Source organism: Hippocampus comes, unplaced genomic scaffold (genome assembly GCF_001891065.2).
Source record: "Hippocampus comes isolate QL1 unplaced genomic scaffold, H_comes_QL1_v1.1 scaffold21, whole genome shotgun sequence".
NCBI classification, from domain to species: Eukaryota; Metazoa; Chordata; class Actinopteri; order Syngnathiformes; family Syngnathidae; genus Hippocampus; species Hippocampus comes.
Window position 1 is genome coordinate 1,148,715 of NW_017805745.1, and position 27,018 is coordinate 1,175,732.

Below are 27,018 nucleotides of genomic sequence, written 5' to 3' on the forward strand. Positions count from 1 at the left end.
TGTAGCAAGTGTGGCACGCCCAAAATATACGCTATAAAGAAACGCATTGGATATAAGGTCGGCTCCCAAAGATAACGTTTAACGAACGTTGCCGCCCCCTCCTGAACCGTAATGTGCGTTTGTAATCGAAGGGGGAAAAGGACGGCCATGGCGGCGCGTACTCACTGATTTTTGTGCCGGTACACTTCCGCATCTTGCTTACGGTTGACGCAAACACCCAAGCTACGCCGAATCATTTTTTCTGCGTTCGTACTGAGTGTAGCGATGCGTCGATGCAGTCCGTCAATTTTTATCGAACTGGACAACAACACGATGTGTCCAAACTTCGTGTCCGGATGTACTCCTCTCAGCGTTTCTTAAAGCTTCTGGAGCTATCTTAGTTTAGGGCGCTAGTTGCAAACCCAACACAATAATACATCGCTCGGCAGAATTCCGAGCTTGAGTTGAAAGTGTTTACCGTGTGAAAACGTGTGATAGAGCGGCAGAAGAGTACGAGGAGAAACTTTGTCGAACAAAAGAGGATGACGGGAAACAGCTACTGGATGTTGTTTTGAGGGCTCAAGTTGTGTTCCAAGGAGCAGGTTTGTTCACTTCTTTAGCACAGTTGACGCACATTTTCCCACGATAATCACAACACTTTACCCCCACACAGTATGCTCGCTGACCGATTGACTAATTTTAGCGTTTATAAGTAATGTAAGATTTAATTATATATTAACAGGTGAGCGGCCCTGGCCCGTAATTTGTCCGAGTAAGTTTGCCGTACTACTTTCTATTGAGACACCCTTCCGCATACAGGTCTTTACGACGTCACATAAGCTTCACTAATAATTTTCCAGAATTAGTACCGAACGTACTGTGGGGTCGACACGTGAAGTCCATCACTACTTTACTGGACTAAAACGTCATTATTTCGATATCTGTGCCCGCGCAAAGTAATTTTGTTGCGCGTTAGAGCTTCGCGGCCTAGACTAGCTTATTTTAGCTAAGATGCTCGCTGCAAACAAAACGCAGCCCTTGTGCACAAGTCGCTCAGCAGAACGTGTTGTTATTGTCGTATGAAAATGTGCGCAAAGCTAGTGAAAAAAGAAGCGTACGAGGAGGAATTTAATCTGTAAAAAGAAATCGATAGACAAAGCTGGGACACTGTTTTGAAGGGGACTCATCCTGTCTTAGACGGAGCAGGTTGGTGCTCTCATTTTCACTTGTTTCGTCAGTACTTTGTAGAGGTACAGGGAGTAAGTCACATGTGCAAGTACTTTCTTCGAATATTTGTTTTCAGTCGCAATCAACGACATACATAGACACAAATATATATTTGTCCACATTTAATAAAATACGTACTACACTGTATGTAGACATGTAAAAGTTAATCGAATCATCAACACTTAATCGTCAAATTAATTGACAAATGTTCTATAGAATGCCAAAAAATGGCAACAAATTCCAAAGTAAATTCAAAGTGTCAAACTTCCCTGCCTCCCTTGTAGAGTTTGTTTAATCATTAGACAATGTCCAATAACCAGCAATATTTTTTTAGTAAAAAGCACTCATGGTGGGTGAGGGGGAAGAATTTGCAAAAACATTTTAATGCAAAATCAATTTTTTAAATTCCATCATTTGACTAATCAGTGAAATAATCGATGGAATAATCTATTCTGAAAAAAAATATCTTTCCAGTTGGGTCACTGATAACCACGGAATTGATTACAGGCGTTTGCTGTCCTGGAACATCATTGCCTGTGCGACGTGTGAGCGGCGGTCTCTTTCGGAGCGGTCACATGTATGGATTGTCAGTGTGTTGAGAGATTGTCACAGCGTTCTCTTTCTGCGGATTCGCTTGTTGTTGGCTTAGCGTCTTTCTCCTCCACCCACAATTGCCATCTGCAACATTCTCCCTGTGTCATTGACAGATGAGCACGAGCAATAGTATCCCTCTTGTAGAACTGCTAACTGCTGCAACACCCAATTATCTGAGGATCAGGGAAGGATATCCTAAACATTGCTTATCCTGAAAAGATGATACGCGACGACATAGTCGCAACATGAGAAAAGCTGAAATTAACCAAACCATGTGTGTTTGCCTTGTTTTGCAGACGTCAGTAAATGTCTTGAGCAGCAGTGGTGCCCCCAAATCAAAGAGGAGTTGCCGAATCTATCTCACGGGAGAGCGGAAGGCATGCCAGAGGGCCGCCACGTTAAAGAAGAAGAGCAGGAGGATGAAATCACAGAATTTCCATTGACTGGTGTTACTGTGAAGAGTGAAGGAGGTGATGGAATCCAGCGTGAAGGACCGCAATCAAATGGCCTCTTAGCTTCACCAACAGAAGGTGACGACGTCATGGCGCACCCTTGTAAAGATGAGGGACACTCGAAAGGTGGAATGACTCAACACACAGAGAAGAAATTCCTCAAATGTTCCGACTGCGGCAAAATGTTTTCCAACAAGTTCTCATTGACGAGACACACCAAAACACACACTGGGGAGAAACCTTTTGTCTGCTCAGTTTGTGGCGAAAGGTTCTCATTAAAGGCAGGTTTAACTACGCACACAAGGAGCAGGCACAATGGGGAAAAGAGTTTTTCTTGCTTAGTTTGCACTAAGAGATTCTTTTTGAAGAGTGGCTTGACAAGGCACACGAGAACGCACACTGGAGAAAAACCTTTCGCCTGCTTCCTTTGTGGTAAAAGGTTCTCCTTAAAGGCAAACTTAACAACTCACACAAGAAGCAGACACAATGGAGAAAAACCCTTTGCTTGCTTAGTTTGTGGCAAAAGATTCTTTTTGAAGACCGGTTTAGCGACGCACCTCAGGACACACACCGGGGAGAAACCGTTTGTATGCGCAGTTTGTGGAAAAACATTCAGCCAAAATGGCGATTTAAACATACACACAAGAACACACACGGGAGAAAAACCTTTTACCTGCTCAGTTTGCGGGGAAAGTTTCTCTTTGAAGGCAAATTTATCAACACACACAAGAAGGCACAATGGGGAAAAACCTTTTGCCTGCTCAATTTGTGGCAAAACATATGTTGGCAGAGGAGAGTTACTTATACACATGAGAACACACACAAGAGAAAAGTCTTTTGCCTGCTCCGTTTGTGGTAAAAGATTCTCCAAAAAGGCAAGTTTAACAATGCACATAAGGACGCACACTGGGGAGAAACCTTGCACCTGCGCAGTTTGCAACTCCAGTTTCAGTGCGCGGTCAAATTTGACTCAACACATGAAAACGCACACTGGGGAGAAGCCCTATTCCTGCTTAGTTTGTGACAGAAGATTCTCTCGAAGCTCAGCTTTAAGAATGCACACAAGAAGACATGCAGAAGAAAGAGAAAAGCGCACCGGTGGGAAGAGCAGCAGTCAATAAAGCTGCGGAAGAAACGGAGGCTATGTTGGAATTGGGAATCATTGACTCGTGCTACCCCGCAGTCCCTATAAAGCGGATCCTCGGTCAACAAATGAACGTGGTAAACGACCAATTCAGTTCATGCTCTGAATTATTATTTTTTATTCATAAAATGCCGCATTGTACCCACTGTTTTTGGTTTTGTGAAAATGTTTCTACTAGTGTTGTTTGGGTGGCTAATTGTGTCACCGTTGAAATAAAGGGACTCATGTTCAAACGTGAGAAAAGCGTTCTCCTTACCTGCCATTTGGTTTGTCAAACTACAATCTTTACTCTTCTAATCATCACACAAAACAACTTCCCTGCAAGGCAATCCTTCTCAAACATTGGGGCCGACACCGACCCCTCGGTGTGGCCTGATGTGATGCTAGAGGCAGTGCGTGTGAACCCAGGGAACTTTTTTTTTGTCGTCCTAGAATAAAGTGTAATTGCACAGCCACCACAGTAGGTGGCAGTGATGCTCTCATTGTCGAACGTGCACACAGAACAGAGCAGGATCCTGTCGGGTTGTCTGTTGTCTGTTTAAGAGGGAGGAAATTTCATCTGTGCTGTATGTTATACAGCACATTTGACAATAAAGTTGAACTTGATACTTGATAAAGTGCAGTGACCAAGCAATTCAGATACACCATGGGAAAACATTTAACAGTGATGAAAAGAAAAGGCAGAGAGAGATTCAGAAGCAACGTTAATAAAGATGTAAGTTGATCTTTCCTTTGTTATCTTTAATGTTAATAATGATACAGAGTTATTCTAAAGTGTCACTATGACATTTTTATAGACAAATGACACTATTTATCATCATAATGATGAATGTGGGTACAGAACCTTGTCTTCTTTTTGGGGTAAGCATAAGAGAAAATTGCTGAAAAGCAAGAGAAGAATTAAGAAATTGTTTCAAATTGACTTCTATCTATCGACGTATCTATCCATCTAGCTAGCTCGCTAGCTAGCGTGTTTGGCTTCTGTAATTTGGAATTGAATTGAAAACAGGTAACTAGTAACTGTTTGGGAGGACATTTTTAGAACTACCCTCCCAATCCTGATATTTCAGGTTGAGCCGAAAGTCTAATTTTCGGAAGTAGGCAGCTAATGTCATTTCGGAAACGTTCCGCGTCAACAGGCAATGGCGACCATACTCCAGCACAGTAGGTGGCGGTAGTCGCGACCTACTTGCCAATAAACAAAGACAAGGAGCGAATGTGACGTAACACTCTCCGTGACTGGTCGCCATTTTCAAGTCGGTCATCTCGCACGCCGCATTTCGACGGAGCCAACTGTTCCAAGTGGAGACATTTTCCGAACTCAGGCTAAAGGACAGCGCACTACCATGTCAACGGACCATTTTCAGACGAAGTACGCCTCCTTTATGGAGGTTCTGGTGAAAAGTACGATCGCGGAAACAACCAAACTTTTTGAAACGGTGGTTGACGAATTAAAGACAGAAATATCGAAGCTAAAGGCGGAGAACGAGGCCCTCAAAACTACATGCAGACAAAAGGCGGAAGCGAGAACCTTTGCGATCAGTGACTCCGGTCAAAGTAGCCTTTTGACGATGCGGGATTCTGCCGTTCAATGTGGTGAGTATAGAAGCCTTTAGCCTTCGCAAGAAAAAAAACCCTACAGAATGTTCTTTGATATGATAGCTCTCAAAAATTCGTGGATGTCATTTTGTTAGACGTGAGTACCTTAACTTAAACATGACCCTCATTGGGGGTCTTTGTACAGAGCGCCATGACGTTATATTCGTTGTTTATCCGGTTTGGCGAACCGCGGCTGCCGAACTGTATCTCGAACAAAACAGCCAAATATGAGCCATAAGTTATGCATCAAAATATGTAGTTATTCCAAGAACAGCGCAAACAATCCATTTATCATTGTGTTCCTATGTGCAAATTCGGGGCTTGAGAAGCAACCAGGATTGCCCAGGAATGGAACTCCATTGGGACCCATTAACCAGTCCCACGTTTTAACCGTGAACCTTTGTTTGTGGTTTTTTAATGAACACAAATAATGTCAACACAACAGTTTTTTTTCTTGTCACTTTGATAGTATTTCCCTATAGGCAGAATATTGACTTGCAAATGGTAGATGTGGCTGTAATAAGAGCCACTCTTAAAGTCCTTCTTTATTTCTGTGACAGTTAGTTTGGTAAGTCCTGCAAATACAGTGTGCAGAAAACTTTCTTCAAAACTGTGGAAGACAGACGTATTTTGGCAACACTGGCAATTCCGTGCCCAGTGTCAATTTTCGAGTACATTAGGCAGTCGTACTTGTGGTTGCAAGATATGGGTGGCAAAGGCCACACCTTTTCACGTTAACCCTTTAAAAATTATTTCTTTTCCCTTCCAATTGCCACCCTCTTACATCTACTTTGGGTAATGATAAGGGAATTTTTTTTGATGTGAAATACAGCCCGACCGGGCTCAGCCCGAAGAGGCAACGTTGGTCCCCTTTCTCATGGGCTCACCACCCATGGAAGGGGCCATAGGGGTTGGGTGCAGTGTGAGCTGGGCGGCAGCCAAAGGCGGGGACCCTGGCGGTCCGATCCTCGGCTACAGAAGCTAGCTCTAGGGACGTGGAACGTCACCTCTCTTGCAGGGAAGGAGCCCGAGCTGGTTTGTGAGGCAGAGCTTTTCCCATGTCCCGGGAGATGTTGAGTCCGAAGGGACCATGTTCCGCGCCTCTGTTGTTGAGGCAGTCAATCTGACTTGTGGCCGTAAGGTGGTTGGTGCCAGTCGTGGCGGCAACCCCCGTACTCGCTGGTGGGACACCCCCACTGAACAAAAAAGACGCTTTCTCATCAAGGCCACTTTTATCCTGCCTGGAAGAAATCAAAACCTGGATGGCACAAAATTTCTTGAATTTCAATGAAAAGAAGACAGAGGTGATACTGTTTGGTCCCAGTGGCCCTTGTACATCCTATCCTGTAGACTTGGGCCCCCTGTCTATTTATCTTAAGTCAACAGTCTCAAACTTGGGTCTTAAACTGCAGTGATTTTAAACTAGACTGGCAAATTGGTGCCGCTGTTAAATCCAGCTTCTTTCATCTTAGACAGCTGGCTAAAGTAAAACCTCTCCTTTCTCATGAGCACCTTGAGACAGAAATTAATGCCTTCGTCACATCCCGGCTTGATGACTGCAATGCACTTTACTTTGGAGTCAGCCAATCCTCCATTAAGCGTCTCCAGCTGGTCCAGAATGCTGCTGCTCGCCTCTTGACTGGTACTCGAAAGAGGGAGCACATAACCCCTACTCTGGCATCCCTTCACTGGCTCCCTATACATTTTAGAGTTCTTTTCAAGATCCTATTGTTTGTTTTCAAATCTTTTAATGACCTCGCGCCGCCGTACCTCTCTGAGCTCATCCGCCCCTACACACCTGCCCGGCGCCTCAGGTCTGTAGACCAGACATTATTAGAAGTACCAAGAACTAAATGGAGGCTCAGAGGGGATCGAGCCTTTTCCGTTGCTGGTCCCTCTCTCTGGAATGACCTCCCACTGAACATTCGGCAACCCCCTCGCTGCCCATCTTTAAAACCCGCCTCAAAACTCACTTTGTATTCTTTGGCATTTGACTCAGCATGACTCAGATCTGATCTTAGTTTTACTGTGGGTGCTTTCTACCATATTTGTTCCTGATTTATTGCTTTACTGTTGTATATGTTAGTTGCTCCATGTACAGCACTTTGGATGCAGCGATGCCTGTTTGAAAGTGCTCTATAAATACAGTTGAGTTGAGAAAAAAACTCGGGCGTGGGAAGAGTTTGGTGAGGCCATGGAAGCCGACTTCCGGATGGCTTCGAGGAAATTCTGGTCCACCATCCGACATCTCAGGAGGGGGAAGCAGTGCACCACTAATACTGTGTACAGTGGGGATGGGGCGCTGCTGACTTCGACTCGGGACATTGTGAGCTTGTGGGCAGAGTACCTCGAAGACGACCTCCTCAACACCACCAACACGCCTTCCTTGGAGGAAGCAGAGTCTGGGGACTCTGAGGTGGGCTCTCCTATCTCTGTGGTTGAAGTCACTGATGTGGTTAAAAAGCTCTTCGGTGGCAAGGCCCCAGGGGTGGATGAGATCCGCCCGGAGTTCTTCAAGGCTTTGGATGTTGTGGTGCTGTCCTGGTTGACACGCCTCTGCAGCATCGCGTGGTCACCGGGTAGAGTGCCTCTGGATTGGCAGACCGGGGTAGTGGTCCTTCTTTTTAAAAAGGGGGACCAGAGGGTGTGTTCCGACTATAGAGGGATCACAGTCCTCAGCCTCCCTGGTCAGATCTATTCAGGGGTGCTGGAGAGGCGGGTCCGTCGGGAAGTCGAGCCTCAGATTGAGGAGGAGCAGTGTGGTTTTCGTCCCGGCCGTGGAACAGTGGACCAGCTCTACACCCAACCAGTCTACATGTGTTTTGTGGACTTGGAAAAGGCGTCTGACCGTGTCCCTCGGGGAGTTCTGTACGGGGTGCTTCGTGGGTATGGGGTACCGAACCCCTGATACGGGCTGTTTGGTCCCTATACCACCGATGTCAGAGTTTGGTTTGCATTGCCGGCAGGAAGTCGGAATCGTTTCCAGTGAAGGTAGGACTCCGCCAAGGCTTCCCTTTGTCGCCGATTCTGTTCATAACTTTTATGGACAGAATTTCTAGGCGCAGCCGAAACGTTGAGGGGGTCCGTTTTGGTGGCCTCAGTATTGCATCTCTACTTTTTGCAGATGATGTGGTACTGTTGGCTCCTTCGAGCAGGGCTCTCCAACTCTCACTGGAGCGTTTCGCAGCCGAGTGTGAAGGGGTTGGGATGAGGATCAGCACCTCCAAATCTGAAACAATGGTCCTCAATTGGAAAAGGGTCGAGAGGAGCCAGATGAGGTGACTCGGGCATCTGATTAGGATGCCTCCTGGACGCCTCCCTGTTGAGGTGTTCCGGGCATGTCCCACTGGCAGGAGACCCCGGGGATGACCCAGGACACGCTGGAGAGACTGTCACCAGGCTGGCCTGGGAACGTCTCAGGATCCGCCGGGAAGGGCTAGAAGAAGTGGCTGGGGAGAGGGAAGTCTGGGTTTCCCTACTAAAGCTGCTGCCCCCGCGACCGCCCCGGGATAAGCGGCGGAAAATGGATGGATGGATGGATGAAGTAAAAGTATAAAAGTATTGTTTGTCCTCATTTTCATGTATGTGTATTGTCCAAGTAAAGCAAGCTCTTTCGAGTACCAGTACCACCTCAGTATTCTTTGCGTTTTATCATCCTACTGTGTTGTGTCAAACCACGTAAATCATATTGCATCATATGTGTAATACTGTGAATCGTATTGTTTTTTGAATTTTCCTCATTGCTTGCTTCGGGAAATGGATGAAACATCCTGAACATATTGTTTGCAATGTATCAAGATACCCCGTCCAAGTGGTATAGTCAGTGCACTTAAGAATGTTCACTTCAATTTGTGTAAATGTTTGTAGACCGTGGCCAGCTTTTTCTGTTCGTGGAACCAGTGGGGCAAATCATGAACCAAGAAGGCGAACAATGTCAAGGAGAGGAAGTGGTGTACCTTCTGCTCAATAATCATGACAGTGACGCTGCAAAAGAAGGACATTCAAGCCCGACAGTTTCCCTTCCAAACCACGAGGTGCGTACGTGTCCTGTTGCAAAAAAACGAAGACCACAAGCAAGGTGGAGCGTGTTCATTTCAAGAGTGATATTTGTACACCAGACGATTCAAAGTGCTAAAGTCTCTGTTTTGTCACGTGCTGTCATCACTTGGTTGCATTCACATATTGGCATGCTTTCAGGACCGTATTTTCTGCACCAAAAGGCGTGCTTGCAACACAGGGTTCAAACTTAAGACTATCAGGTTATGCAGTTGAACCCGGAAATAGAGCAGCGGCAAGACAGTTCAACGTTAACGAGTCAATGTTATAACTTGCTGTTGGTTAAGTGAACCGTGTTGCTGCTCTACTAAATAAGTTTTACTGACATCTGATTGTTCTCTTGGTGTTTCCTTGAGCGTAGCTCCATCTAGTGGATGCATTGTAGATTGCGTCTTATAATGCGGTGCGTCCAATATATGAAAACAATTACAAAATAGGCCATTCATTGAAGGTGCGCCTCATAATCCGGTGCACCTTTTAGTGTGGAAAATATGGTATGTTTATTTATTGTCTATATACGTCCTTTATAATTTTTTTTAATCAACCTCGGTGGAATTGGTGCAATGTCAATATTTATAGCATGACAGTGTCTTCTGTCCTGAATTATATGCAATATTTGTCTTTCTTCCGTTTTAAAGGACTCAGAACCCACTGTAGTCAGCAGAAGCATATTGTGTGCAGGTGAGATGTAAAAACTGACGGACAATATTGACACAAATCTTGAAATTGTACTTGAAAAGGTTTACAAACCCGACATGTCTTGTCCATGTTAAGTCTCTTTAATCATTTACTTTCTTTTCCCAGATCCACCACCAATATCCGCGTGTGGTTCTAAAACCGCTGGCCCTGAGACTCAACAGCAGTGTTCCAACGAAGAGCTCAAAAAACACCATGGCACTCAAGTGGCCACAGTTCACCCTAGTTTGGAAGAGGATCGCAATTTACACGTGGCACGGAATCAGTCAATAGAGGCAGTAAGTTATCTTAACTTACTTGGTACAGCGAGTGACAACATGGAAGCGGCATCTGATTCAGCTCAAGCATTAGCTGCACTGGGCGCCCAAGAGTTGGAGCCATCACAGGTTCGAATGACGCGATTGTCAGGTGGGGAAACGGCAGTCCATGAACAAAACGTTCAGTCAACAATGCCGGATAGACTGCCGGGAGAACAAATAAAATGTGGCGTGATGGACGATGAGACCAGGTGGGAAACAGAGGGGCAAGAAAACAAAGCCGGGAAAAATAGAAAAAGTGTGAAATGCCTGCCAAAGTCCCCAAAGGAAACACTTTTGTTCCCTTCAACCGTTGCTGACGGTGCGCTGCCCGATGACGCGAACGGTTCATCTAGTAGTCTCACGGCTTCATCACCACAAGCGCGACCGCATCCGCTCAGGATACATAAAAGCTCTGTCATGCTCCAGGACGCGATGCTACTCGTTGAAGCCATGGGTCAGTCCAAGAATCGTATCTCGGCACAAGAAAACGCAACAGCCCAAGGCCAGTGTACGCCCTCTGTTGCGCGATCGCCATTACCTCACCAAGCGGCGGCACCGCAGTCACCACCAACCACCAACGAAAGCCACCATGGCACAGAAGAAGAGTCACCAAGTGAGACAGCGTTTGACACTCGTACAACGGAACCCGGCAATTCTCAGCCCCTCAGTCGAGATTCTGCGGTGCCCCAACCAAAACACGGCGTTGAGCCTTCTGACATGACCCCAACGTCATTGTCGACTGCTGCAGTAAGCAACTCACTTGAGCAGTGCGCTCCCCATCCTGGAAGTGTTTTGGCAGAACCATCGGACACAACGGCGGGCTCGGACCTCGTCCCCCAAAAAATCTTTGTGTTTTCCAAAACGCCATCCTCCAATTCACAAGGTATGATTGCCCCGCTGTCACCAAACCAGATTTCAGCTGTTGTCTCAACAGTTGCTGCTGCCCAAAATAAATCTACATTACCCGCGTCTTCCTCCGCTGGACTTCCTCAAAGGAAAAATGACGCACCTTTGACAACAGTGTATCCCTTTATTATGTCGAAACCAACGGTCAGCTCAACGGAGCAAAGCCCAGGCCCGACACCCTGCAAAAAAATAACAATAATAATTCGGCGAACTGCAGATGTTGTGGCAAACCAGTCGCAACTGTCTGAGGCACAAGTTGCACCCACTCGCCCGAATTCAATCGGACCGGCCGTCACGTTGTCATCGCGGCGCCCAGACGTCGGTGCTCAAGTGACTTCCGATGAAAAGGAAACACTGCTGCTCACTGAACAGACACCGTTTATTTTATCGCTGTTGTCATCCACACACCCGGAATGCCCGTCGCGGCCCCCGAGCAGCGATTGTGAGAGTTCAGAAATACCTCGTGGGGAAGAAGCAGCAGCAATCTCCGCTGGGAGCGTACCGATAAACTCCCCGTTGTCATCCCCGCAGGTAGACGGTTCGGCACAGCTGACGGGCCTTTGTGAAAGTTTAGAACGAACTCCGCCGCAGCAGGCAGCAACATTGTCAACTGTGAATATACCGCAAAAGTGTTTTCCACTCGTTCCAGTAATTCGACTAAAGAGGCTATCATATCCGGTATTGTCCACTGGATCAGTTTTGGTTTCACAGCTGCTTTCTCGTGAAAGGAAATCTGAAGTTGTCCCACCGGACGGCACCTCATCTTTGGTCAATGACCAGGCACCAAAGACAATGCTGCATCCATCCGGAGCGGCTGCATCATCAAGCAGCGCGTGTCCCAAAACAAAAGATGTGTTTGTTGCTCAAACTTCAAGTGTCTCGTCTGTGTCAGAGAAGGCGGTGCCAAGCTCCGCTTTGAGAGAGGCAGCGGCCCCTGCTTTGTCACCCTGCGCGCCTTCCAATGCGTCTGAACCAGTCTCGGAGAAAACCGTGGACTTTGGCGAGACCGGGCTTTCCGCCGGATCTGACCAAGCGTGTAAAACGGTTCCTCTGGATGAGAAAGGAATCAAAAATGCGGAAAAGGACTTGGTTTCACAAAATGACTTTTCAAATCCTCTCCAATCAACCCCAGTCACCAGGGATCTATCTGAACCTCATTTACAACTGACGAAAACCGAGTTCCTTGCACAGTTGGCAGTGATGCCTGTCATTCAAGACGCCAAAAAGGTAATGCACAACTTACGACTCTGTCTAGAACCGGGTTCACGTGGATCATTAAAAACATTAAAAATCATGACGTCGGTTTTGTCAAATATCAGGCCTTGAGTTGGCCGTTCCAAGCGCTAAATACAATGTGAATAAGCATTAATCACATCAAGAAACCATCAGTAGGCCACGGATTAGCAGTTTTTGGGATATTTGCATAAACCCGAAAAAAGCCATTTTCAATGGCTGATACAGATTTAATCTTATCAGTAACTCGTTACCGAAAATGTTGCAACCATTTGTGTTTGTGGATGGCACTACGCCGGAATAATCTGCCGCATTCTTGTATTGTAGACATCGAGCTCGGAGTCTGCAGATGGCCAAAGCTCCTGTGAAGGGCCCGGTCCCGGTCGCATGAGCAAGTCACACAGAAAATCCTTTTTTGCCCGTCTCGGAGTTCACCTCAAAACGCGCTCGCAGGCTAGAAGAGCAAAAACAAATGCGCGGCCACTTACAGAAGAAATGGATATCCCTGAAAGGTCCACCAAGAAACCTAGATTAGAGAACGCTGGCAGAAATGAACACGAGTCCACCCACAAGCCTCGTCCTCTTCCCACAAACACAGCCAGTTCCTTGAGGCCCAGTGGATCACGAACCGAAACGGAATTTTCCCCAGCGAGTCTCGGCAATCGGCGGCGTACAAACATCAGTTCCCCCGAAAGTAAGACTCCATTTGAGCCTGCGTCTGTTACCCCTCGCAAACCAATTGTGAGTTTGTATAGGCTATCCCTAAAAGACACCATAGAGCCACACGCCGAAATAGAAGAGAAATGTTGCATTAAACAAGCTCCACCCGCTGCGGTGGTCACCAGACAGTCGAGCGCAAGTAAAGACGAGGATGGCCCAAATGAGTTGAAAGCGGCAACTGTGTGTCTGAAGTCAAATCGAGTTCAAAACATCACCACCCCTTCGAAGACTAAATTCCCAGCTAAGAGTCGTAAGACGTCGCTCTCTCCTAAAGAAAATGCCAGCGTTGAAAAAATCCATGCAAATTGTCCTCCAGGCCCGTCTGCCCATGCAAAGACTTTCCCTTCTTCTCTAAGGATGAAATCAATCGGAGCTCATCCTCCACCCCGGTTAACTCCGGTCAGTCAGACTGATTCCAGTTCAATTCCAAATGACCCCAGACCTCAACCTTGCCATTCCAACTCTATCAGGAATTGCATCTTCTCTAGAGGAGAGAAAACCTCCAAACAAGAATCAGATACGTTCCTGCGCAAAACCGCATCTCCAAAATGGACTGAAAATGGGGCCGGTTCCAGTAAGATTGAAGCAGGTACTGCCCAGAAGTCCAGTTTAAATCAAAAGTCTCCTGCGGAAGAAAATAACATAAAGGGACAGAATGCAAAGAAATTAGCCAAAGCGGCAAGAAGCAAGGAGGTAGGAAAAGACTCTCAGACAAAAGGAATGAAAATGAAGCAGCCAATCAACCATCATGCCGATGATAAAAGGAGAAACAAATACACTTCCGACACGGTTTGCACTCCTAAAGTGCGAGCCCGCAAAGCAATGCGGCCAGAGCCTCGGGCCGCCGCGCCGCCCATGCGCCATCGATCCGGCAATGGGAAGAAGCTGCTGAAGAACCAGTGCGAGGAATGCGGCCGCGTTCTGAGCAGTAGCGCGGCCCTGGAGAGCCACATCAGTCTCCACACCGGCCACCGGCCCTTCTGTTGCACGCGCTGCGGCAAGAGCTTCCCCGACGCCAAGGGTCTGAAGCGCCACGGCCAAGTTCATTGCAACGGCAGGCTCCATATTTGCCAGCAGTGTGGGAAGGGTTTTGTCTACGGTTTCGGCCTCAACAAACATCTCCAGATGGTCCACGGCAAACGGAAGCCCTTTGTCTGCCAGCTCTGCAACAAAGCGTTCTTCACAAAGCGAGACGTGGAGACCCACATCCGAACTCATACGGGGGAGAAACCGTTCCACTGCCACCTGTGCGAAAAGAAATTTGTCAGGAGCGTCGAGCTCAACGCTCATCTGAGGTGGCATCGCGGCGAGAAAAGACACTGGTGTCCGTATTGCGGGAAAGGATTTTTCGACCAGAACAACCTCAAAAGGCACAAGTATATCCATACTGGGGAGAAACCACATTCTTGCCCCCACTGCCCGAAACACTTTACACAGTCTGGACACTTGAAGAAGCATGTTAAAAATGTGCATAAAGTGCAATGATGAGTGAGCCTGTAGGAATCTTTTCATACTAATGTCTCTTGTGATAGTTGTTTTTTTTTTTAATGTAACAGTAACTGGTCTTGGTTCGTTACTTATTGTAAGTACAGTGTATGTTAGTTTTATTGACAGAATATGTAAAGCGATGAAATGAATCAACATTTCTGCCGAGTTTGTCGTAGATGCTAAGGGCCTGAAACGTTCTCAGAAACGTTTGCATCAAAACTGATAGCTGTCAGTTGATGAGGCGTAGCGAATGGCAAGCTCATCAAATCAACAAATGTTTACATGCGGGTGCTGATAGGAAATTGGTGGTTGAAAAATTGGGTGCTTCCTTTTAGATAGGCCGTTATTCTACAGTGGCTCAATGAAAATGGGCCGCTCCACACGTGTGATGGATCTGATGCTGATTTTGTGTCTGCGTTTCCAACTTGTGTGCGAAGTAAGAACACATCTCCGAATTTCTTTGTGATTAAGGCTCTCGCTCTCTTTGATGATGCAGTGTGAATGGTTGAACAAAGAGCCCGTTTGGGGTCTCTGTCAAGTGATGATTTTGGAGCTGTGAGGCTTTAGCGGTACGTATTTATTATTTAAATAAATATTATAAATAAATAGAAGGCACAGAGAATTGCCATTCTTTACATGTCACCACAAGGAAAATGCTATATTGGGATCAATATAAGCATGGAAAATTACCTGTATCAGGATATACATTTGGACCATATGGCACACCTTAAGGTTTCGCGCTTTTTAACGTTTTTTTTTTGTACTACAAGTACTAAATAGCATTTTTGCGTTGTTTCGCAAAATGGGTTTCTATGGTGAACAATCCAATATTCTCTCAACAGCACGATGGTCTGATTTGTTTTTCCTTTTTCAATGTTGTGCCTGATGATTGCTCGCTCGGTGTTTATTTGACAAGGTGAGTTTTTCCGAAGGGTTTCTGACAGAAATGTTCACTTTGCCTCTGTGCATAATCTCCCAGCACTGCCTCACGTCTCTGCCGTCGTACGAGTTTCTGGGACTGCTCAAGCCCAAGGCTCGCAGCGTTTTTCTATCGTTTGTCACGATAAACGGTTTCTCCGGTGAGCTCTGTCACTTTTCAAGCCAGCCATTTTGTCTCGTCGTAAAACTGCATGCAAAGCAATGAGTTCTTATCACAAAACTACATGGAAGAACAGCTAATACTGTACTCCAAGAAGAAGAAAAAATAAGAACCGTACGCTTCGAACTCGTGAGAAACAATTTCATGGAAAAAGTCACCTCATACACTGAATGGCCCTTTTAACGCGCACACGTACAGATTCGCTCTAATTAGATTTTTCATGTTTAGAGAATTCTGTGGAGCCAAGGTACGGAACTCCGGTTCCCTGAGAGCCGTATCCCGCCCTGCTTTATATGTCTCCCTCCGCCAACACACCTTATTAACAAATGATCGGGATCGTTTGCTGATCATTTGAATCGGCTGTGTTACATTTAAAACAGGCACGATACGCCTCTCAAGGAGTCGGAGGTTCCTCCAACTGCAGTAGGAGTGAAAACATCCACATTCTGCATAGGCCCATTAACGTCGATTATTTTCAACAACATTAAAGGTTTTGGGGCCCCAGAGAGGTTCGACGTGTTTTTAACGTTGGATGACGTTCAAATAGGTACATATACAAAGTACAAAGGAATTTACTTTGGGGAAGTTGAGTTCCTCCCGGCTTCGCGTCGTCGAGACGCGCAAAGAATTCTGGGACATCTGTCCAAGTGCGGTTGCTGTACTACTATCGTTAAACCATGAGGGTTTGTTTTGTTTGTTTTTAAATGTAAAACTACACGAGCTTGATTTACCAACTCTGTATAAGTAGTGAACGCACTGAAGTCTCAACACAGGACGTGCATCGCGACGAGACTTAAATTGTTGAATCTTAATCCCCGGTGAATCTCTTCTCTCAAAGTCTATCGAGCTAGTTTAGCTTGCTAGCAGCTAACAAAGAGACGCGTTTGTTCGCATCGCCTTGCTAATCAGAGCTCAAGTGGGAGTGTAAGGCGTTGTGATATCGTGTGGAAATGTGTACAAGAAAGACTGCGGACTACAAAGAGGAACTTTTTGCAACGACCGAGGAAAACGAGCCACGACGCTTCCAAGTGCGCTCTGTTTTCCAGCAGCCTCGAGATGTGCTCCACAGAGCAGGTTAGTTCAATTCATCTTCTTTCTACTAAATGGCATATTCACAAATGTCGTTAAACAAAATATTGGAACTGTTAAGACAATCCAGAAATGTGAAAACTTTATCAAACTTTGTATCTGTGCGGAGGCGGGGTTAATCACATATCTGCAAGTCATACTGAGTCCCAGTTACTATCCCAAGAACAAGTCGAATTGAATCCTGAGCGGGCCTGGACTGGAGCCCCTTATTTTTATTTTAATCTTAATGTCTGAACGTCATCATTGTTACATCGGGCCTGGCAAGAGGTTTATTTTTCAGTTTCATCAAAATGGCTCAGTTGTGCTCATTTCACATGTCATAGATCTACGAAAATCGGGAAGCATATGGAAATACCCAGGACCTACAAAAAGTCTATGACGTCATACTGTCATGCCTTGTCCTATGCGGGAGTACCGCAACGTGGCCAGAGTTACGAGGGCCCTTCATAGCTGCTCGTTGTTCTAGTTTCACTTGTTTTTTTATATACTTTTTATAAGCTTTCAGTTTTTATTAGTGTGATTTTTTTTATGGTTAGTTTTGTTTTTGTTTTTCTTTAAATAATCTGCATTTTGTGCAAGATAGAAAACAAAAAACACCATGTATTGTAAACATTCAACAAAAATATGATTTTAAAAACATTTAAAAAACACCCATCCACAAATATAACTGTATAACAGTCCACATAATTTTAATTACAAGAACTATAGTGTATAATATTGCTTGTAATGTTAAGATTCATCGGAACCCGAATCAAATAAAGCTTGAATGCCTTGTTTGCCAAGTTGACAAATTCTACCGTGCAGGGGAAGGGAACTCCGGTTCCTCGAGAGCCATATCCTGCCAGTTTTAGATCCCTCCCTACTCTAACACACCTGATTCAATTGATCATGATTGTTTCAGGCTTCTTCAGAGCTTGGTGATGAGCTGATCATTTTAAATCAGGTGTGTTGAGGTAGGGCTAGATCGAAAGCAGGCAGGATATTCCTCTGGAGGAACCGGAGTTCCCTATCCCTGCTATAGTGCTTTTGTTTAATCAGTAAAAACATAACTTTTTTTTTTTTTATCAGATAAATGGCATTTCAATAGGGAACATTGACAAATTGATTTCATGTGAGGGTGATTTGAGTTACAAACTTGGTCACAGACCAAATTAAGCTTGTCAGTCAAGGTACAACCAAATGAACAACAATACACAATATCAAAGTCACAGGATGAGATTTGACTCCACCAAGCCATGTGTTTTGTCCTCTTACATCCAGCCACCGTTTTTGAAGATCTTCGCCCAGATCAACAGGAACCAGAGGACCTCCACGTTAAAGAGGAAGAGGAGGAAGAGCCACTCTATGTTAAAGAGGAAGAGGAGGAGGAGGAGGAGGAGGAAGAAGATGAGCTCCACTACAATATAGAAGATGAGGAAGACGAACAAGAGAGCCCCTGCATCAAAGAGGAGGAAGACTTCACCGATTTGCCATTGACTGTTGTCTATTTGGAAAGTGATGATGATGACGAAGGTCAAAGTGAGAAGAACGGAGGGGCAGAGCTTCGAAGGAGTAGCCAAAGGCACCGCATGACAACAGGAGGTCATGGCGACCACTGTAGAGGCTCACAAGCTGACAGCCTTTTTGCTCCACTATCAGATAGTGACGACATGTCGTCACACACTCCTGATGGTGACGATGACGACGATGATGACGACAATGATGATGACTATGAAGCTGGAGATGATGATAATAATGAGGAGGATGAGGATGGGGAGGATGAATACATAAAAGACGATGTGACATGTCACACTGAGAAAAAACACTGGAAATGTTCGGAGTGTGGAAAAACATTAAGCACCAAGCGTGTTTTGAAAGAACACATGAGAATACACACTGGAGAGAAACCTTTTGCCTGCTCGGTTTGTGCTCAACGATTCTCTTTTAGGGAAAACTTAAAAATACACACAAGAACACACACCGAGGAGAAACCTTTTGAGTGTTCTTTTTGTGGTAAAAAATTTACTCAAAAGACAAATTTAAAAAAACACACACGAACTCACACAGAGGAGAAACCGTTTGTCTGTTCAGTTTGTGGTAAACAATTTACTCAGAAGTCTAATTTAACAACGCACACAAGAACACACACTGGAGAAAAACCGTTTGCCTGCTTGCTTTGTGGTCAAAGATTCTCTGTAAGGGGAAACTTAAGACGACACACAAGAACACATACTGGAGAGAAACCTTTTGTCTGTTCAGTTTGTGATCAAAGTTTCTCTACAAAGCCAAACTTAACGAGACACACAAGAACACACACAGAAGAGAAACCTTTTGCCTGCTCATTTTGCGATGAAAGATTCACTTTACAGACCAGTTTAATTACACATACTAGAACGCACACGGGGCAAAAAACATTTGCCTGCTTGGTTTGCGGTAAAAGGTTCTCTGTCAGGGGAAACTTAACAAGACACGCCAGAACACATACTGGCGAGAAACCTTTTGCTTGCTCGGTTTGCGGTCAAAGAATGTCGACAAAGGCAAATTTAACAACGCACACACGAAAGCACACTGGGGAAAAACCCTTCAGCTGCAGCATCTGTGAAAAACGTTTCTTAAGTAAGGCTTACGTTACAAGGCACAAGTGTACTGGTGACAACAGTAGTGATCAATGAAGCTATACATAGGCGGAAAAAACTGAGTGTCCACGGTGATCTGGAAAGTGTTTGTGATCCTGGATCAAGTACGACAGCATATTTTTGTGATGTTAAAATGCCAAATCAATAAATAAATCAATGACAAAAGACCCATGGTGTATTGTATCCGTCTGCAGTGTTTTTTGAGTTATTACAAAAGTCGACATACTTCCAAGATGTGCTTGAATGTCAATTTAATGGGTTTTTTTTTGGGTGGTTTCTGTGAGCCATTCATTTCCCAAGGGAGAATAATTGTGCCCTGTACATTGCATGGACTTTTATAAACAATATTTGGCGATACATGTTAGCATTTACTTTGGGGTTGTGTGTGTGTGTGTGTGTGTGTGTGTGTGTGTGTGGGCGCGACTGTGGAATGAAATGTGAATGATGTAAAAATGTATGTTATTGCAATAAAAAAAAAACAGTACACAGTTTTACTTATTTTCTCCTAATAATCAACAACTGTCCTTGTCCATCTTTGTCATGATTGGTGTTTATTTAGCACTCGAAGGTGAACTTTACTTGAATACTAACACAAAAGACAAACATTCTATCTACGAAAACCAAAATGATCAACCGAACCATGCCGTTTTGTGTCAGGACAGTCCTCCAAGTAAATTCTCGTGTGATGGAACACGCCACAGACGGGTACTGTACTTTCCGTTGCTTGCCTGGATTGTCTCTACAAAAAGGTCCGACGAGGAACAATAAGCAGAAAGAAAATTGACTTTGGTAATGCCGCCGCTGTTTAGACTGCAATATTATGTTCTTTTAATTTTTATTTTCCTTTTCATTTTTATATGATTTGATTGTGAGGGTTTTTTTGGGCAAAATGTACAATTTTGTGTTTTTTTCCATCCTGTATTGTGTGTGAATATGAGAGTAGCTAAAAGTATATAAAGTAGTGTGTGAATGCTCTATGAATAGAAGCGCAACAGTTAAAAGCGTATTTATAGTACATCCTGTTTTTGTCATTTTTGTTTTAAAGACTTTGCTATCGCAAACCAGTTTTCTTGAAATTAGGCGTGTCTCCAATTTTGTCCGAGTGGACTCGCCTTACGACTTCCTCTGATGAACTCATCCTAACTTTTACTCCACTACGCGCATTTCATATTTCTTTACGAATTGGTGTAGACCGCACTGGGGCTTGGATACGGTGCGCCTCTCTTCAAATTCCTACAATGAAACACAATTGATGACATTTTCGAATCCAGACACACTCGCTTTGGTGCACGTTGAAGCTTCCCGGGCTAGCGTAGCTTAGCCTGTTAGCCGCAAACAAAGAGACACGTTGGTTATCAAAGCAAAGACCAAGTTAAAGTGTTGTGATTATCGGGTGAAAATGGGCGACGAAAATGTGAAAGAAGAGTACGAGGAGAGCGAGCAACAACTCGCGGAGGCGGTTTTCAAGAAGCCTCGCGTTGTGTTGCACAGAGCAGGTTTGTTCACCTTTTACTCCTAACTGCTTTGTCACAATTTCGAAAGACTTCGATATTCACCACCCGCAAAAAGTAGCTTGATACCAATCCCGAAGCAACACTTAAAACATCAGCAAGTGTGGGTGACTCGCGGACAGCCGGTCATGTTACGTTAAATGACGTGTTTTTATTTTTTTCTTCAATTTCCATGTTAGGAAGTGGGTTCTACAAGTGTTACTTTATATACGCCCCCTTTAAAATAGAATTTAGACACAAAATAATTTGAAAACATCTTAAATAATTGCACGGTTCACTATTTCATTGACATGGAGGCCTCCATATAAACTTTGTTCAATATTGTTTTGAAACACAATATCTATCCACCTTATTCGTGAAAACTCTCATGTGGAAACAATGATAACCAAGAGCCAGAGCTCGTTGTGACAATGCCTTGCGTTTCCTGGAGCGGATTTTAAAACTGTTTTTTCATTGTTTTGTTTCCTTTTCTAAACTACACACGTCACGATTTAATCCACAGGTAGGACTACTTATATAATTTTGTTGATTGTTTTATATCAGGGCCAGTGTCGGTTCTGGCAAGGCCACCACAACTACCACGCGGGTGCCTGACGGATCGGTCCAATTGCCAAACAGTGTGCCTTTGTCTTGTTGTGTCCTGCAGACGTCAGTGATGATCTTTATCCGAAGCAGCAGGAGTGGCGCTCCTCGGTGGCACAACAGGAGCCAGGGGCCTCCCGCATCAAAAAGGAAAAAGAGCCAGAGCTCCCCCATGTTAAAGAAGAAGTGATGCCGCAGTTCCCCCACATTAAAGAAGAAGAAGAGGAGGAGGAGGAGCCAGAGGCCCCCCATCCTAATGAGAAGCAACAGACTGAAACCACCACGTCTCCTTTGACTGGCATCATCAACTTTTCCAAGTTCTCAAAAATGGACCACCGATCCAAACAGGATCTAATTCAGAAAGGCAGACCAACGCCAGAGCTTACGGATCTGTCTCAAACGTGCGGTTCAAAATTAACCCGCCATTTTAAAAGCGAGTGGTACAAACGTAAGGACTGGCTGTGTGGCTGCCCTCGAAGGAACCGCCTGTTCTGTTTCCCCTGTTTGCTGTTCTCCACGTGTGAAAATATGTGGACAAAAACGGGATATTGGGACATGAAAAATTTACCAAGAAGCCTCAGTCAACATGAGAGATCCACTTCGCACATCGGCAGCCAAATTGCTTGGAAAACTTTTGGGGCCTCGAGGATCGATTTAGCTTTGGATGAACAACGCAGACTTAACGTTAGCATCCACAATGCTAAGGTAAAAGAAAATCGAGAGCTTTTGAAATATCTCATCTGTATTATCTGCTTCCTTGCTAAACAGGAGCTGACGTTACGCGGTCACGACGCAAATGCAAGCTGCGGCAACTATGTGCAACTTGTGCATGCTTTTGCTGAGAAAGATGCCAAACTGGACAGACTGTTGAAGAAATCTGCCTTCAACGGCTTCTCCGACAGAATAGAGAAGGATTTGATCGAAGCCGTCGCCGATGTCATCCGAAGTGATGTGAAAAAGGAGATGAAGGGTGTGCCGTTTGTTGCCGTCCAAGTCGACGAGACAACGGACGTCTCCAACAGAGCGCACGTGTCGGTCATTTTGCGTTATGTGGCTAAAAGCGAAGTGAAGGAGGCGTTTTTGGGCTTCGACGACGTGAGTGGCGACAGGCGGGTTCCCGCCGTAGCTGAATATGTTTTGGGGCTGTTGGATAAATATGAGTGTGTGGACAAGCTGGTCGCTCAGACTTACGATGGGGCTGCGGTGAGGGCATCGGAGCTGAACGCTGTGCAGGAGAAAATAAAAGAAAAAGCACCCGAAGCGATGCTGACCCACTGTTGGGCGCACAACCTGAATCTCCTCTTGTTGCATTCAGCAAAATGGTTGCATGCGTGTCGAGCCTTTTGGAAAACCGCCGAGGGACTCGGCACCTTTTTTAGCCAGTCCACAAAGCGCGGCAACTTACTGGACGATGTCGTGAAGCGTCGTTTGCCCCGAGTGGCGCCCACGAGGTGGAGCTCCGATTCCAGACTGCTACAAGACATAAGCGCGCATCAAGCCGATCTGCGAGCGGCATTCCGGGTCATGAGCCAACATCCCGACAGCTGGGATAGTGAGACTTTAATGGCTGCTTCTGGATACGATCGTTGGCTATCGAAAGCCTCCACGTGCTTTTTAATGATGCTCTACGAGGGCATTTTTGAGGAAACCGACGCGCTTTTCCAATTGCTTGAAAACAAAGCGATGGACATTGGACGTTGTTGCACGCAAATCCAGGACACAATGGAAGCACTGGAGCGCATGAACTTGGAATATCACACTTTCCACAAGCGATTTGAGCAGAAATGCGCCACGCTGGGCCTGACAGACAGCAAAAGTGAAACAAGCACGCGCTCAGTCCGAGAGGAGCGGAAGCAGGTCTACTACGACGTTCTGGACAATGTCACTTTTCAAATGCGAAGTCGATTCCATCGTTTTGACCATCTTGCATTCTTTGACTTAGTTGATTGCTCCAAATTTGAACAAATGTCCCAGAATTTTGAAGACGCCAAACTGCAGAGCCTGTTCAAGTACGCCAGGTTCTTCGATTTGGTGAGACTAAAAGCTGATCTCCTCGGACTGTACGGCTCCAAAACTGTCAGGAACCAATGCAAAAGTCCTGGACAGCTTCTGCGCTTTTTGACCGACAAGGCCTTGGTGCAGACCGTACCGGAGGCAACAAAATTGCTCCATCTTGTGCTCACTGTGCCACTCACAGCGACCGAGTCAGCGGAAAGGTCAACCTCAACGTTGAATAGACTCCAAGCATTTTTTCGCAATAGGACCGATCAAGAGAGCCAGTCTGCGCTGGCAATTATCTCTGTTGAGAAGGAGAGACTCGTCAAGCTGAAGGAACAAAAGGAGGACTTTTACAAGCGCGTAACTGAGAAGTTTGTTCAGATGGAGAGGCGCCCGGACTTCGTCTACATGTAAAAGTAAGACCAATGTTTAAAAAAAAAAAAAAAATCAAAGTATGAAAGAACCAATTCAAAACACAAATTAAAAGTAGAGTCATGCTAAGAGAAAATGCACAGATGTGAGCAGAGTAGTCAGAGCAGTTATAAACCTTCAAATAAACCTTTATTTTAAACAAAAGGGTACCATCAAAATTGCCTGTGCAGTGTACAAAGATAATGCACCAAATGGGGCTGCTTTCTCAGTCAGGCACATGGCATCATGAATCGATACTGGGTTAAAAAAAAAAAAAAATCTCAAGACCACCAAAGTATTCTGAAGCAGTCGTTACGTGTAATCTTTTCCTACTGCGGAGCTTCCCCGAGCATAATGTGGCCACCCTCTCAAGCTCCTCCCACTCTCTCTCTCCTAGGCCTTGCAGCACCCATGGCAAGAAGGTAGTTAGAAAAGGAAACATAAGCTGCTTCAAGATCCGTACTTTGCATAGGATCACGTGTACGTGTTTCCATCTCGGCTCAAAGTGAAAGTTCCTTGAGATTTTTTTGCAAAGCTTCATTTCCCACTGCTATTCTGACCGGCGCACTTGTGTCTCTTAACGCGATCCTTACGAGTGAATCTCTTATCACACAGGCTACAACTGAATGGTTTTTCACCAGTGTGTATTCTCATGTGTTTCTCCAATATGCACCTTTGCGTGAACTTTTTACCACAAACAGAGCATGAAAACAGTTTCTCCCCAGTGTGTGTTCTCGTGTGTCGAACCAATCCTGTGCGATCAATGAAGGTTAAGCCGCAGACCGCGCAAGCAAAAGGTTTCTCACCGGTGTGCGTTCGTGTGTGCCTTGTCAAACATGTCTTCACGTGGAATCGTTTACCACAAATTGAACAGGCAAAAGGTTTCTCCCCATCATGCGTCCGGGTGTGCCTTATTAAACACGTTCTCACAGTGAAACTTTTACCACAAACTGAGCAGACAAATGGCTTCTCCCCAGTGTGTGTCCGTGTGTGTGTTCTTAAACTCCCCTTTAAGGAGAAACTTTTACCACAAACTGTACAGGCAAAGGGTTTTTCGCCAGTGTGTGTGCGTGTGTGTTTTTTTAAATCTGCCTTGATACAGAATCTTTTATCACAAACTGAACAGGAAAAGGGTTTCTCCCCAGTGTGTATTCGTGTGTGTTTGATCAAATACGAACGTCTTCCGAAACTTAAGTTGCAGACCGAGCAGACAAAAGGTTTCTCTCCGGTGTGAATTGTCATGTGATACGTTAAGGTACTCTTATGAGTCACTTTCAGGCCACAAAGTGAGCAGGAAAAAGGCTTCTCTTTCGTGTGCATCCGCATGTGGATGTTCAAATGTCCCTTATGAGTAAATCTTTTGCCACAAACTGAGCAGGCAAAAGACTTGTCTCGATTGTGCGTTCTGGTGTGTCGTCGCAACGCGGACTTGTTGAAAAAGGTTTTGTTGCATTGAGAGCATTTCACGTGTTGGTTATCAGTGTGACCTGTCACATGACCTCCTGCGTGTTCATCAGTGCAATGGCCAGTGTCAGGACAGTGTGACAGCGGAGCCAAGAGGCCGTCTTGTTGGTATCCTCCACAGTCTTCTCGATCACCTTCTCCATCGTCGTCGTCGTCATCATCTTCACACTTCACAATGACTGTGGATGGGAACTCTGTAATATCTAACTCCAGGTCTTCCTCTTTAATATGAGGGGGGTCTGGCTCCTCTTCCTCTTTCACATGTTTGGTCCCCTCTTTCGTGTGAGGACACTGTGGCTCCTCTTCCTCTTTAATTTGGCGTGGCTCTGGCACCTCTTCCTTTTTGATGTGGGAGGGTCCATCCTCCTCCTCCTCCTCCTCTTTAACGGAAGAGAACTCTGGCTCCTGCATCTCTAGATGAAGATCTTCTTCACTGGTGTCTGAAAAACACAAGAAGCCAAACACATGTTCTTACAATGCAACGGGATGTGTTTGAGCATTGGCAGGGCAGCACGCTGGGGAGAGGATGAGGGTAGATGGCTGCCATAAACAATTATTGTGACGGTAAACTAATCACCGATTATGTTTGCAATTAGTCGATTAATCAGACCGTATGAAAATTGTAGCTTATCACACTGGCAAGCAGCTGCCCATATTACAAACCATGATTGAGTGCATTTTAAAATAGAACCAAAAACTATGCATTGCACGATGTAAAGTTGCACTACGAATCCTATGTCACTATAAATACAAAAATACTTGTCAACAGATTGCGCTCATCACAGGCATCAGGCATTTTTTAAAAGGTTGAAGATTGTGCACACAGCTGAGTGAGATTAGGAAAAGACACTGTGCAAAAGAAAATTAATGTAAGCATTTTTGTTTTGTTTTAATTAACCATTTATTTACCCAAGCAAGGCATTTGAAAACAGATTCTCATTTGCAAGAGTAATATGTTTTTTTTACCACTGTAACAGAGTACAGTATTACAAGTGTAGTGTAACCACATTTGCCTCGTTTGTGGTACGTGTACAGTATTTTATTTGTATTTGTTGTTGGTTTTTGCTTTGCTTACTCTGCTGTCGAGGCCAAGTTGGCATTGCAAATAAGAATTTGTTGTCAATCGCCTCGCCTGGAATAAAACTGAAATGAAATCAAATAAAATAACATCAACCTGGATTCTCAGGGGTCCACATCGTCATGAAGGGACACCATCAGATTTTAAAAAGAGAACTCCCAGAGCTGACAACGCTGTTTGCCTCCAACACATCCCGGATTTTCGAGAATTAAGCAATAGGCTCAGTTATGTTGTTACGAAATGAAACGAGTTAGTGAACAAGTTAGTCAACAAAACGGACCCAACCTGCTCCGCGTAACACATCTTGAGGCTTCTTCAAAACGGCATCCAGTCGTTGACGCTCGTTCTCCTCTTTTGTTCCACAGCGTTCCTCTTCGTACTCTTTTTTCACAATTTCTGCACACATTTTCCAACGATAATCACAACGCTTTACAGTCGCACTTGAGCTCTGCTTCGCGATAAATCGACGATATGCGCGACTCTTTGTTAGCGGTTAGCAAGTACAGCTAAGCTAGTGAGAAAAGCGTTAACGCGCAACGTGGAACGTTTTTTTCCAAGACGAAGATTTAATTCATGTTATTTTACTCCAGGTAGGTAGTGATGGGCATACTATGTCGAGGCTTCCGTAAGTTCGGTGCAAATTCAGTTGAGTTCTTTAGTGTCGTGCTTTTGGTCACCCGAGACGTATACGGAAGTTGTACGGCAACTCAACTTGGACAAACGCACTAAAAGCGGGAGGAAAATGATGGTTGGGTGGGTAAATGTTGTTTTCTTCAAC

The 27,018-nt window shown here is 45.1% G+C and overlaps 5 protein-coding genes across 8 annotated transcripts; 4 read left to right on the plus strand and 1 right to left on the minus strand.

Moving 5' to 3' along the window:
* Positions 1-162: 162 nt before the first annotated feature.
* Positions 163-3,634, plus strand: LOC109524578 (zinc finger protein OZF-like). Of its 3 annotated transcripts, XM_019884552.1 has the most exons (3): positions 746-1,185; positions 1,714-1,751; positions 2,097-3,634. In XM_019884552.1, the coding sequence occupies exon 3, from the start codon at positions 2,180-2,182 to the stop codon at positions 3,371-3,373; it is 1,194 nt and encodes a 397-aa protein (XP_019740111.1). In that variant the 5' UTR covers positions 746-1,185; positions 1,714-1,751; positions 2,097-2,179; the 3' UTR covers positions 3,374-3,634. The 3 variants fall into 3 exon arrangements, with proteins under 3 accessions (XP_019740112.1, XP_019740111.1, XP_019740110.1); XM_019884553.1 differs by lacking the exons at positions 746-1,185; positions 1,714-1,751 and adding an exon at positions 163-581; XM_019884551.1 differs by lacking the exon at positions 1,714-1,751.
* Positions 3,635-4,641: 1,007 nt separating this feature from the next.
* LOC109524532 (uncharacterized) lies at positions 4,642-15,237 on the plus strand. Of its 2 annotated transcripts, XM_019884481.1 has the most exons (6): positions 4,642-4,992; positions 8,863-9,029; positions 9,690-9,732; positions 9,856-11,339; positions 11,463-12,179; positions 12,513-15,237. In XM_019884481.1, the coding sequence occupies exons 1-6, from the start codon at positions 4,743-4,745 to the stop codon at positions 14,388-14,390; spliced, it is 4,539 nt and encodes a 1,512-aa protein (XP_019740040.1). In that variant the 5' UTR covers positions 4,642-4,742; the 3' UTR covers positions 14,391-15,237. The 2 variants fall into 2 exon arrangements, with proteins under 2 accessions (XP_019740040.1, XP_019740039.1); XM_019884480.1 differs by having other exon boundaries at positions 9,856-12,179.
* An 844-nt stretch (positions 15,238-16,081) lies between these two features.
* On the plus strand, positions 16,082-19,299 carry LOC109524554 (zinc finger protein OZF-like). The gene is made up of 2 exons (XM_019884519.1): positions 16,082-16,566; positions 17,842-19,299. Exons 1-2 carry the CDS (start codon positions 16,443-16,445, stop codon positions 19,230-19,232), a joined length of 1,515 nt encoding a protein of 504 aa, XP_019740078.1. The 5' UTR covers positions 16,082-16,442; the 3' UTR covers positions 19,233-19,299.
* An 868-nt stretch (positions 19,300-20,167) lies between these two features.
* Positions 20,168-23,747, plus strand: LOC109524539 (52 kDa repressor of the inhibitor of the protein kinase-like). Its single transcript, XM_019884487.1, has 2 exons — positions 20,168-20,692; positions 21,354-23,747. Exons 1-2 carry the CDS (start codon positions 20,596-20,598, stop codon positions 23,699-23,701), a joined length of 2,445 nt encoding a protein of 814 aa, XP_019740046.1. The 5' UTR covers positions 20,168-20,595; the 3' UTR covers positions 23,702-23,747.
* A 100-nt stretch (positions 23,748-23,847) lies between these two features.
* LOC109524555 (zinc finger protein OZF-like) lies at positions 23,848-26,939 on the minus strand. The gene is made up of 2 exons (XM_019884520.1): positions 26,526-26,939; positions 23,848-25,602 (listed from the first exon to the last, which is right to left on the minus strand). The coding sequence occupies exons 1-2, from the start codon at positions 26,644-26,646 to the stop codon at positions 24,236-24,238; spliced, it is 1,488 nt and encodes a 495-aa protein (XP_019740079.1). The 5' UTR covers positions 26,647-26,939; the 3' UTR covers positions 23,848-24,235.
* Between the last annotated feature and the right edge of the window lie 79 nt (positions 26,940-27,018).

Bases quoted from the DNA above. Each gene is read 5' to 3' on its own strand.
- LOC109524532 (XM_019884480.1), top strand. From the start codon at position 4,743: ATGTCAACGGACCATTTTCAGACGAAGTACGCCTCCTTTATGGAGGTT. The intron at 4,993-8,862 runs GTGAGTATAGAA...AAATGTTTGTAG, and splicing joins GGATTCTGCCGTTCAATGTG to ACCGTGGCCAGCTTTTTCTG. The intron at 9,030-9,689 runs GTGCGTACGTGT...TCCGTTTTAAAG, and splicing joins TTTCCCTTCCAAACCACGAG to GACTCAGAACCCACTGTAGT.
- LOC109524578 (XM_019884553.1), top strand. From the start codon at position 2,180: ATGCCAGAGGGCCGCCACGTTAAAGAAGAAGAGCAGGAGGATGAAATC.
- LOC109524555 (XM_019884520.1), bottom strand. From the start codon at position 26,646: ATGTGTGCAGAAATTGTGAAAAAAGAGTACGAAGAGGAACGCTGTGGA. The intron at 25,603-26,525 runs GTTGGGTCCGTT...TGTGTTTTTCAG, and splicing joins AGATGTGTTACGCGGAGCAG to ACACCAGTGAAGAAGATCTT.
- LOC109524554 (XM_019884519.1), top strand. From the start codon at position 16,443: ATGTGTACAAGAAAGACTGCGGACTACAAAGAGGAACTTTTTGCAACG. The intron at 16,567-17,841 runs GTTAGTTCAATT...TCTTACATCCAG, and splicing joins AGATGTGCTCCACAGAGCAG to CCACCGTTTTTGAAGATCTT.
- LOC109524539 (XM_019884487.1), top strand. From the start codon at position 20,596: ATGGGCGACGAAAATGTGAAAGAAGAGTACGAGGAGAGCGAGCAACAA. The intron at 20,693-21,353 runs GTTTGTTCACCT...TGTGTCCTGCAG, and splicing joins CGTTGTGTTGCACAGAGCAG to ACGTCAGTGATGATCTTTAT.